Source organism: Prosopis cineraria, unplaced genomic scaffold, assembly GCF_029017545.1.
Source record: "Prosopis cineraria cultivar Desert tree isolate PC_DT_omini unplaced genomic scaffold, ASM2901754v1 PC406, whole genome shotgun sequence".
Classification (NCBI taxonomy): Eukaryota; Viridiplantae; Streptophyta; class Magnoliopsida; order Fabales; family Fabaceae; genus Prosopis; species Prosopis cineraria.
Window position 1 is genome coordinate 22,487 of NW_026555731.1, and position 11,455 is coordinate 33,941.

The 11,455-nt window shown below is 31.7% G+C and overlaps 1 protein-coding gene across 2 annotated transcripts; it reads right to left on the reverse strand.

Annotated features, from left to right (window-relative positions):
* Positions 1–969: 969 nt before the first annotated feature.
* On the reverse strand, positions 970–7,360 carry LOC129296961 (peptidyl-prolyl cis-trans isomerase FKBP20-1-like). 2 transcript variants are annotated; one of them, XM_054935370.1, is made up of 6 exons: positions 7,208–7,360; positions 6,036–6,154; positions 2,296–2,429; positions 2,125–2,204; positions 1,584–1,676; positions 970–1,444 (listed from the first exon to the last, which is right to left on the reverse strand). In XM_054935370.1, exons 2-6 carry the CDS (start codon positions 6,142–6,144, stop codon positions 1,294–1,296), a joined length of 567 nt encoding a protein of 188 aa, XP_054791345.1. In that variant the 5' UTR covers positions 6,145–6,154; positions 7,208–7,360; the 3' UTR covers positions 970–1,293. The 2 variants fall into 2 exon arrangements, with proteins under 2 accessions (XP_054791345.1, XP_054791344.1); XM_054935369.1 differs by having other exon boundaries at positions 7,205–7,359.
* Positions 7,361–11,455: the final 4,095 nt, after the last annotated feature.

An 11,455-nucleotide genomic window follows, 5' to 3' on the forward strand; every position in this document is an offset into this window, starting at 1 on the left:
CTAGTTTTTATAACAAGAACAGGAGTAAATTGTTGGAAATGGTTTTTAGTTAACAGATTCAGCAATTTAAAAAAAACTATTTCACAATATTGCAATGAATTCCTTATCATTAGGAAACAGAAATTTAAATTATTCTTTTATTTTGTTGGGTCTACAAAAACTGGGATTATTAATTACACTTGGGAATTCATGCAGCTTTCTGACTGAGTTTGTAAGAGGAAGTCTCCTAAGTGAGACACAATCAATGTTTTAAAAACCAGAATCAGATTAATTGAAAAGATTAGTGGATTTCAATTTTTATAATTTAATCAATTAGATCGATAGTTAAACTAATAATTAAATAATTAGATAAAAATTAAATTAAAACATAATATCATATGCATATATAAAATGTATGTATAAGAAATAAGTTTACATTATTAACAAATAACATAACTATAAATTAACAGTATTATAAATTATAATTTTATAACTAATCAATTATAAATAAATCTTAATTAAATTAGGTAAAAGCAAAATCAAAAGTATTTATCAATATTTTAGGAGTTAGAAAAATGGCTTCAAATCATATTATATATATAAAAAAATAGTTGGTTTTATTAGATCAAATCTTTTAAATTTTCTGCTTTTTTTCTTAAAAAATTAGCTTTGCAATATTATGTTTAGATCAGGCCACTCTGTTTTTTAAACCGTCAGATCTAGTCCAGAACAATGGACGCAATCCTGTACGGGCCGAATTACGGTCCTCAGTCAGATACACATTGTAAATTAGAAAGCCTTTGGATTTGAATGATTCATTAAAAATGGTAACTGAATTTCTTAAACCTCACCCTCTCTTGGTATGATTGCCTGGTCACATTTGAAAGACTTAAATCCATACTGAACCATACACCCATAGCAGGTCAAAAGGCCGCCCAATGACATATTAGTCCAGCTCCACAAGCCTTCTACAGTCCATGGGAGGGCATATAAACTATAAAAAGCTGACATCAATTTAATATCACAAGTCAATTTAACAAGCCAACTAGAACATTCATAAACATAGCCTAAAATTATATTCCAGCACCTCACTAGCAAACGTCTTACATCGTCAACAAGAAGACCAAGTTATCATTTGAGGAGGAAAAACAGTTTATATCCGATGTCCTTTGCTTCCTATTCATTATGTTATGAAGTTACCAACTTAACATACGCAGTTTAAACATAATGGATTCAGTCTGAATTTTATTCATCTGAGTTTCCATTGTTATCATAATATCAAATCAATCTACGAGGCTTTTCATGAGTCCCTCCCTACTTTGCTTTCGCTTTACCCTTTCCTTGACCTTTCTTGGCCTCTAACTTGGCTTGGACACGAGCAGCAGCTGCAGCTTTTGCTTCCTCTCTCTTCCTTTTCTCCTCCTCTTTGGCAGCAGCAGCAATCTCTCTCTGCTTCTTCAGCTCTCTGACAAAAGTCACAGCAAAAAATCATGGTGCCATCCAATAAAAAGATGCATTTCAAGTGAACAAAAATCATGATTAGCTTCTGCCATCGATGATGCACAGATAAAAGAAACTAGTCATGTGTGCAATTTCTGACTTACTCTAGTCTAGCCCTCTCGTCTGAAACACTTCCCAGACTGGAACCCTTCCGGGGCTTACAGGCAACTAGCTCAACTTCAAATACAAGTGTCGCGCTGAGAGGGGAAGGGGCAAAACAAGTATTAATTGATATTCACTAAATTCTTCTAACAAACCAGAGTACAAGAATAGAAGGGAAACTGAAAGACTTCAAAAAATTACAGCGCAATCACCACTTCATAAAAAAAAAAAAAATTGCATCATCCACCTTAAAGTCATTACGAGATTCTAGAATGTCTATCCACCTCAAGCCTACATCTTATTCATCTTGTATTATTCCTGGAAACCATTAGGAAATTTAGGAAGAAAAGCCGTGAGAAGTGTTTTGGTCGGCAGCATGGCATTGGTCAGCATTAACTGGTTCTTTTTGGAGGGTCAAGGTTCACGCTAAGTGATCAAATCTTGAATAAAACAATGTTGATAAAAGGCTTATATTGCTACTTCAGCAATTTAAACAATTGTGTTTCCAAACAAAATGCTAGGTGCATGGAGTAGACAACGTACTCTGGGGGGATATCTGGTGGAGATCCTGCACTGCCATATGCATATTCTGGCTTGCAAGTAATTTTTGCAATTTCTCCAACCTAATGAAGACAGTTAAAAATGGAATGAAAAGCCCCAATTAGTTAAATATGGCATCACAAAATATTTGGGAAAAAAAATGTGCCGCTTGACCTTCATGGTCTTCACTGCAATGTCCCAAGCCTTGATAACACTGCCCTTTCCAAGCTCAAAAGTGAACACTGTGTTATCCTCATGTGTGGTATCAAATACTTCACCAGTATCGGCAAGTGTTCCTTCATAATGAACTGACCAAGACAAACAAATTATCACGACGAATCAATATTCAATAAGATTAGCATGCTCAGCTCCAATAAATAGTTTTTAAGGAAATAAAATGTGAACACCATGTCCAACAGTTTTGGTTAACAATGCCAATAACTAGATTTATTTCAATTGCTTGTGTTAACCTCCCCTAGAAAAGAGAACCATAATGAAGTTGTCCAGCAATTTGAAATTATGATGGCAACAATACTATCTCATCCCTTACGTTGGAAGTAAAATTCAACTTCTTCCAAAATAGTGTGACAGATTCTGATCTACTTTTTCTAAGAAGTATCATATTCTCAATAATTAATGGCACCAAAATCAGTAACAATGTTACATGACCAAAAAATATCCAGGGTCTGGTCCCACCATGCTAAATAGAGTGTGTTAAGGCTTATACTATATGAACTAGTACCACACTTTGCTCAATTTGCAACAAGACAAAGGATGCTTAGGTAAGTCAGTAAACCTAGTATTATTCTGTCTCTTTACATGGCAGCAAAGCCTCAAGAAAGGCTTCAGCTATTTCTGGCTTTAGGCTGAAGCTCCAATCACATCTCTAAGAAGCTCAAGGCCACTGATTCTCCCATATAAATCTATTATTCCATTTCTACCTCTTTTCTAGTGGCTGGTATATTTTTCTGGACCCAGAAAATTGTTTGACAATATACTTTGGGACCAGAGACACCAGGAAAGGCCTCAGAATTGTATTTGTAAAGCATCCTCAGCAATTGTTAGCCAGCATGTGATGGTGCATTTGATGTTGACACATAACAGACAGACAGACAGACTTGGCCAGAAAAGTCCTATTAGCCTTCCTCTGATGTTCCCAGCCTTGGTTTGGCATATGGTTCATTATATTTAGTGGCAATTAAGTCCTACTGTAGTTTTTTATGTGTTTCTTTTCTTGATGCGGAAAAAGAGGGGGAGGGAGAAGCAGAAATCAAGGGGGAGAAGAGAGAAATTGGCAGAGAGATGTAGATGGCAAATAATCCCAATCCTATATAATTCATCAAAATGTCTATAACAAGAATAACCGTAGGGCTATTTATAGAACCCTTATTACAATTATTAAAATAATAATAACTTGAACCTAAATAAAATAAAAGTAAATGAAAGTAAAATAGAGCATAAAATAAGAAACAGTCTAAGAAAACCTATGCTAGGCATATGAAGAATTAGCATTTAATTTAGTTTAGTATGAACTAATTTAATTTATTTTAGCTTGAATATATTTATTTCAAATTTGAATTTTAAGGCTCTAGTTTAGATTGATTAGGATTAAGGCTCCATAAATAGTCCTAGGATTATTTATTTGTAGACGTTTTCCTATTAGGTAATAATTTAGAGTACTTGTTTTTCTACCTCTCCCTCAACTTCTCTCCATTTCTTCCTCTTAATCTTCATTCTCCCTTCCTTTTCTTCTTCTCTTGACCCTGTCCTACATCAAATAAATTACTAAAACACTAAATAAATCCTTCCTACACGTGAGTTGAAGTAATTTGTCTAGGTTGTTAGAGTTACAAGTTTGAGAATGTTTCCATTCATATTTTAGGAAAAATGACAATTAAGGACCCCATAAGACCATTAATTACAATTAGGGATTCTGAATTATTGAAATCTCAATAATGAACCATGGTCCTTACTTGGAATTAAAAACACGAGTTTAAATTCAAAAAAAGACACTAATGAAATTACTATAATGGGTTGGGACTATTATTAATCTCAGTTGGAAAAACTAGGATCCATGCTTGGGAATAGGATTAGCAAAAGTCTCAACCCAAAATAGTAATTTCAGTAGTCCCAACCCATAACACTTGGAATCATGGTTTTCCCAATTGAGATTAACAATAGTACAAACTCATGATAGTAATTTCAAGAGTGTCTTTTCTTAATTTTCCAAATAATTTACCAATATATTTACAAGCATAAAAATTCACAAGTAATTGACTTCATATCCAGAAGTGACCTTGGTAAATTTTCAAGTAACTATCATATATACACAAGTACCTTTTGAAAGTTTCACAAGTGAATCTAGTCACATACTAGGAAACAACTCATTTCCAAGTGTGGTTCCTAATTTTTCCAACTAAAATTAACAATAATACCAACTCATAATAGTAATTTCAGTAAACTCCTGTTTTTAATTCCAAGTAAGGATCATGGCCCATTATTGAGACTTCAATAATTTGAGGGTCCCTAATTGTAATTAATGGTTTCATGGAGTCTTTAATTGTCATTTTCCCTACATTTTAAATGAAGCGTGTTTCTATCAAGCTGGAATTTGAATAACCTTCAACTTTAGGTGAAGTCATGAGATGGTTAGTGTGAAGGCCAAGATAAATCAAGTGTTAAGGTAAAGATTAGTGGGATTTGGAATGTAAACTCTCCAATACCCTATATACTTAAATTCACAAATATAAATAAACCAGAAAGTGGTGCCTGTTGAGGAAGAGTATCCATAATTTAATGACTTCAAATTTTCCTCCGAACAATTCCTTAAAATCCAAATAAGCTTATTTTCAAATTTTCAGAAATCTAATAGCAGGCAAGTTGTTGTGTCTATAGAGATCAAGCTGAGCTGAGCGTCCAAATTTTAATGGCATTTTAAATCCAAAATTTGCTAACTCCACTTTACCTTGGCATTATCAATAAGCTTTAGGTCAAATTTCAAAGATTACGAAGTTTGTTTTCTGAGCACTACATGATGCCTAGATTATCCTTAGCTTATTATGCTATCAGTATTGCTATTCCTAACATCCTGCGCCCATTAATCCCTTTTAATCTGACATCTGCAGTTTATGCCTTTTGTTCACTTGGCCTGAGTTTTTAAAGTAGTTCCACTTGCAAAACACTAATCAATCAACCTCCAAATTTCCCCTAAAATGCATGGAAGTATGGAACCCATGATATAACGTTAGCAGATACTGATTATACTTGAAGACCTCTGACACAACACTTTTCTTACCTAAGATTTCTTTCTCTGAATAACAAATATAACTTACAGCATCAAAATTAGATATACCTCAACCCTAATTAAAATTCTAATTGCTGGATATCCATTGTAATTTGACTATCAGCGTCAAAGCACGAATGCATACTTCTTTTTTTTTTTTTTGACCAAACGAATGCATACTTTCTATGACCCAAGATCACTCCCTTTAACAGAGTTGACCTTCAATTACAGATCAGTATATCTTGCTAAATAATGAGATACCATGTTAATTGTTGAAGGGCAAGTACTTTAGTCATAAAGGACAGAAAGAATTTATACTTGCAGATATTTACCGCTGGAAACAAGGGCGACCAATATGATAATTTGATAAGCTTCTAACAAGAATAATGTACAATTTCTTAACAAACAGGAAACATGGGAGTTTATGTATTGAAAGCAAAGGACGAACACAACTGCACCTAAAAGGTGACAGCTAATTTGCATGTATATGACAGAAGAATTAAGATCAAGGTCCTGATTTTCTAGAAGAAATTGTGTCTTAACTAAAATTTTTTACTATAGTAGTAGATTATTTCTACTAAGTAGTTCATAAATATCTACTACTATAGTAACATGGGCGGAACAAACATACCATCCACAAGAGGAAAATCTTCAGTAGGACCTACAGCATCAATTTTGCTTCTTTTCACAATGGTCTTTATGACACCTCCATCCCCAGTCAAATCAATAGCATCACCCATGGTTTGGAAACTGTTAGCAACATTTAAAAAAAAAATTACAAATACAAAACACATAAATTGAGTATTGCCTTAGCTAATAGTCAGTTAACCCTTGTAAGGTCATCAACCTTCTAAAAGAGTATTTAGTAAGCTAAGAATGATAAATAGCCAACACAAACATGATTAAGATAGAAATATTTCTTAAGAGTTTCTTCAAGACACTTTTCACTACAAAACACAAGGAAAAAGGATAAAAGGAACATAGCATGAAAGGAAACCTGCTGCTTTATTTGTAGGCCACGTGAAGGGAAGGCCAACAAACCCCATGGACTTTTCATACTTGAACAGTCATTACAGTTACAAAAGCTTGTGCACAAATATACGGATTCTTGAAAGCAAGCCATTTTAACCACGACGCAAAGCAAATAGTCCCTCAGATACGGTAGTGAATAGAAGGGAATATGATTGGATTCATAAAATGTCCTGATTCATTAAAAATCAGAAGACATTTTACAACGGCTGTTGTGTTTTAACTTTCAGCCTTTGATTAAAATAAATAGATAAATGAAAGGAATTTACCAAATAAAAACACAAGTGGTCAGAAAATGACAGCATTGCGAACAGAAATCACTGACTGTATGAATCAGTTTATTTTATTGAACAACGTATGATAACGCAGTTTAGACTGGTTTCTATTTATAGCACAATACAGGTAAAAGAAACAACAGTACGATTCTCCACCATATATTAGAGCATTAATTTCAACTTTTTCATATTCTGTCCTATATTTTGAGGGACGAGACCAGACACACAATCAATTAGGAAGAAATGACGTAATCACCAGCAATTCAGTAGAGTATGCTACACCGCGACTTCGCTTATATAAAACAAATAACAAATCAATCAGAAGCAACAAAATAGAAATCAAGCACACTGATCGTTATCTAAGTTCACTTCCTTGTATAGCAGCATTCATATCTATATATGCAATCTCTAGATGCACAAGAATTTTAAGTTCACAGTCGGGAGTTGAGCAGTTCTTAGCAGGCAAGGGAAGGGGGGGAAAAGCATCGATACTGACCACCTTCAGCTGGATGGCGATGGCGAAGGTGAAGCTTCCGGATCGAAGCGTAGGAACCGGTTAGTCGGGTCAACAGGGAGGCACGAATTTCTTAATACTTCGGTGGCCATATGCGTTTGAGGAAGCTCTAACGCAGGGAGAGCATTGTCATTGAGGAATAAGGGGCAAGGGGAATGACGACGCACGCGTCTGGACAGCGCGTGAAACGGAGTTTTCACATTTATGAGAGCGAAAATAACATTTAAAGACCCATACAAACAACAAAACGCATTGAAGGACCTTAATTTGCAAAATTCCACTCAAGGATCCAATAGATAATACAATATGACCTAACTTTGTAACTTCTACACAATTTTTATCGTGGCTTTGTATCTAAAAAATTAAAAAAAAAAGATAATATAATAGATGGTCTAAAGCTTGCAAGGATAAACAGTGACATTTTTTATTAGAAGAAACAAAAACAAAGACATTTTTTTGTCAAAGAAAAAGACAATGACATTGAATTTGAAACAAAGGGATGTGCATTTTAGATTGATCACATATCAAATCATCTAAATAAGACATGGATAAGGTTGGACTAAACATCACCCCATATCTCAATCTGGTACCTAACTAGATGTATAGTTCAAGTGTTAGGGTTAAGTTCGGTCAAATTTATTTTGAAATGTTTTTTCAAATATTTTTTAATATATATATATATAAAATTTCTTTTGTAAAATATACTTATGATCATTTAAAATATATTTTTATAAAACTAATATTAAAATGAAAGTTAATTTTTTAAAAATTTACATGTGATCAACAACTGTCAATTATTTTTATATAATGTTAAATTAAAAAAATAAAATTTAAATTTTGAAAGGGATTAAAAATTGTAATGTTAAGAAAAAAATCATAAAAATAATATAGTACATATTGAATCTCTACCAAAAAAATAATATTATAAAATAAATATTTTCACAAGAAAAAGATAAGTGTTCAGGCCAAGCAATGTAGGGTTGGATTTAACCCCTACTCAATGCTTGACTCGAATGTTATGGTTGATCAAGTTTTTGAGCAATGCAAGCAGCCTTAGTTCTACTCCCTTCGTTAAAAAAAAAAGATATTTTTTAAGGAGTTGTACGTTCAAAAATATAAAACATTTTTAATCTTTCGAGATGTAATCATTGCTCTTTTTTTTAAAAGTGTCCTAATTAATAAATAACTTTATATTTATTATAGAGTATTTAATAAAGATAAATATGAAAAGATAGAGTTGGTTTGAAAGTAAATAACTATTTTATTAGGGGTAAGATTCGGTTAAAAATGCCTTATATTTTTTAATAAAAAGAGTATATATTAACAAAATTGTGACTTGTGGTAATCTTGTGTGATATGAATATACCGTAATTGGATAAAGTATTTTCCTTAGTATATCAGATTTCTCACTAAGTGTCTGTTTAAATTTTAATTGGGTATAATAGATTATAAAAATAATTAATTAAATGATAGATTTTAATCATAATTAATTATTTTATAACACATATGTTTGGATACTATTTTTTAAAAATTAATTTTAACAGAAATAAAAATGTATGGGTAATTTATTCAAAATTAATTTTAGCTGTATAAATTATCATAAAGTACATTACTTTTTAAAATTAAATTATTGATAAATTTGTATTCAATATTATTAAATTTTTTAAATTTTTTTAAAAAATAAAATATATTATTTAAATTATATATATGATTAATTATAAAAATTTAAATTATAATAATATTTACAATTTTAATTCACTTAAATGAATAACTCAATATATCTTAGTTCAAATAAATTTAATAAAAGAGAAATATTTAATACTTAAATACCAAACATCAATTTTATAATAACTAATAAAGATGATAATATACAAGTTAATCTCTAATGACATCACGAATATGAGCAATATCTGATGAAGATGTTAAGTACTGTCTAAAACTTTTGGCAACATAAAAATATAGTAATGTAATAAATGATGTAAAATCTCTTTCACTAAACCTTTGTAACAATCTTTATAATGACCCTCAATTTTAAATTAAATTAAATTAATTTTTCTCTTTCAATTAATATTTTATTTAAATTAGTTTTATAACAAGTGCTAAGTAAAGGGTGGTAATTAATAGAAACTTATACTAGTAACTTTTTTAAGGATCCAAAATTTGAATTTAACTAAAAAAATAAAAGAGAAGAAAGTCTGATTTTAGTTTTATTAAATTTTGTATCTTTTTTATAATTTTTTTGAACCTTTCTTGTAATTTTCTCATATTCTTTGAATAATTTGAACGCGGAAGCTAAATCAGGAAGCTTTGAGGACAAATTGATTTTTTAGATAAATGGATGTTTCGATAATTTTGACAATTTTTTTTTTTTTTTTGCAAATGAATGATTAAAACGCTATCCAAACACGTACTAACATAGCTACAAAACTTTGTTGAGATGAAAAGGTATTCCTAGGAGATCAAAAGTTTGTTGAGACGACAAACACACTAGAGAAAATGTTTATAGCGACCTGGCAAATACTTTTAAATTTGTCAATAATAAAATTATCATGAAAATTTCACTTAATAGTAATATCAAGAAAATAGAAGATCTTATAATGCGAATTGAATCAATCACTTATAATTATTATATATTTAAAGAAGCAAACATGTACGTGGGTAAACTTTCTCATCAAGTTTACCATATAGATGTTGCTGTTAGGATTCTTGACAACCCGGTTGTAGAGTGAAAGCATATTTTTGCCTAATCTTGTTCTTCCATGAACACGGCCTTGTATTGAAAATCAAGATAATTAAATTAATGATAAAACCCAACTTCTCTCTTGTCTACAACTTCTAATGCCTCATCTGGTAACATGGAATTGAGGGAAGGGAAGTAAAATTGGAAGTAAAACCCTTTCTTTTGATTGTTTGGTATGCAAGATCCTGATTCCTGAAGGAATCCAGTTTTATCAAATATGATGGAACTCAGTTCTATCACTTTATCTAGGGAATTGATTTCTATCCACACTTCCTCTCTTATTTTACCATCTTTACCCTTAACCTCTCTCCAGCCATAACGCCAATTTCATTAACAAAGTTCACCAACATTGACTCAAAGGAAGATGTGAGGTTGCCTGACCGGAAACTCCCAACAGAGCAGGAGAGTACCTTTCCAAGATCATGGTCGTAAATGGTGGGAGTAGAGGGCTATGGCAACTCCTAACCATGTCCATCCCTATTCAATCTGCTTCTTCAATGAGAGTGGTGGTAAGGTAGTGATGATGATGGAGCTTCTTTAATCTAGCTTTTTAATCTTCTTGCAAAGGTTTATTAAGTGCACAATAATTGATAACAAAACCAATATATGCAAAACCATAAATTTGGGGCTCACCTCCACCACCTCCTTCATAGATCTTCGAAAGTCCATGTAAAGGTCCAACAAGCATGTTTAGAAGTGAAATATGAAGTTTCGTGCTTTTTTATTTCTTTCTTTCTTTTTCCTTAAAATATGGTTCATGCTCCCTGGGAGATGTTTGCTAGGTATTGAATATTTTTAAGAGAAAATAACATCCAACGACCACTGTGTAAAATTTATATTTCATAAGGACCAAATGATTTAGTAATAGCACTGCAGTCCTCTAGTTCTTTTGAAAAATTAATTCCACAGGTGAAAAGACTGAAATGCCTCTTATAGTTAAGAAAAAAAGAAACTCCCACCATTGTCGGCGTGGCTACTATTTATCTATGAACTAAGGTTTTTAGGTGACCAAAGGTAGATTTGATCCTATAATCCTTGGCTACCTAAAAAGCTTAGTGGCCCTTTAATATATATATATATATATAGGAAAAAAATTATAAGTAGTAAACCAAGTACAAAATCACTTCCATGTAATAACTTAATGTATGTTGTTAATTTCTAAATATAACTTGTTATTTTATGAATATCACTTGTTAATCTGACATGAATAATTATAAATTGGAGGCTTCAAAACTTGACTCATTTTACTTATTAAACATCCCAATATATTGTTGTCAAGCACAAATAGTTGTTGTCAAAACCAAACGAATACTTGTTAAAAAAAATTGATGGAAAAGGTTAGTACATGTTAGTCATTCACTAACAAGTATCCGTTTGGTTTTGACAACAAATTAATTGTGATTGACAACAATATATTGAGATATTTAACAAGTAAAATGAGTGAAGTTTTAAAATCCTCAATTTGTAATTATCCATGTCAAATTAACAAGTGA

Excerpts from the sequence above, each read along its gene's own strand:
- LOC129296961 (XM_054935370.1), bottom strand. The coding sequence starts at position 6,144 with ATGGGTGATGCTATTGATTTGACTGGGGATGGAGGTGTCATAAAGACC. Across the intron at positions 2,205-2,295 it reads TTGCAGTGAAGACCATGAAG|GTTGGAGAAATTGCAAAAAT; the intron begins GTCAAGCGGCAC and ends TGTCTTCATTAG. Across the intron at positions 1,445-1,583 it reads GACGAGAGGGCTAGACTAGA|AGAGCTGAAGAAGCAGAGAG; the intron begins GTAAGTCAGAAA and ends GACTTTTGTCAG.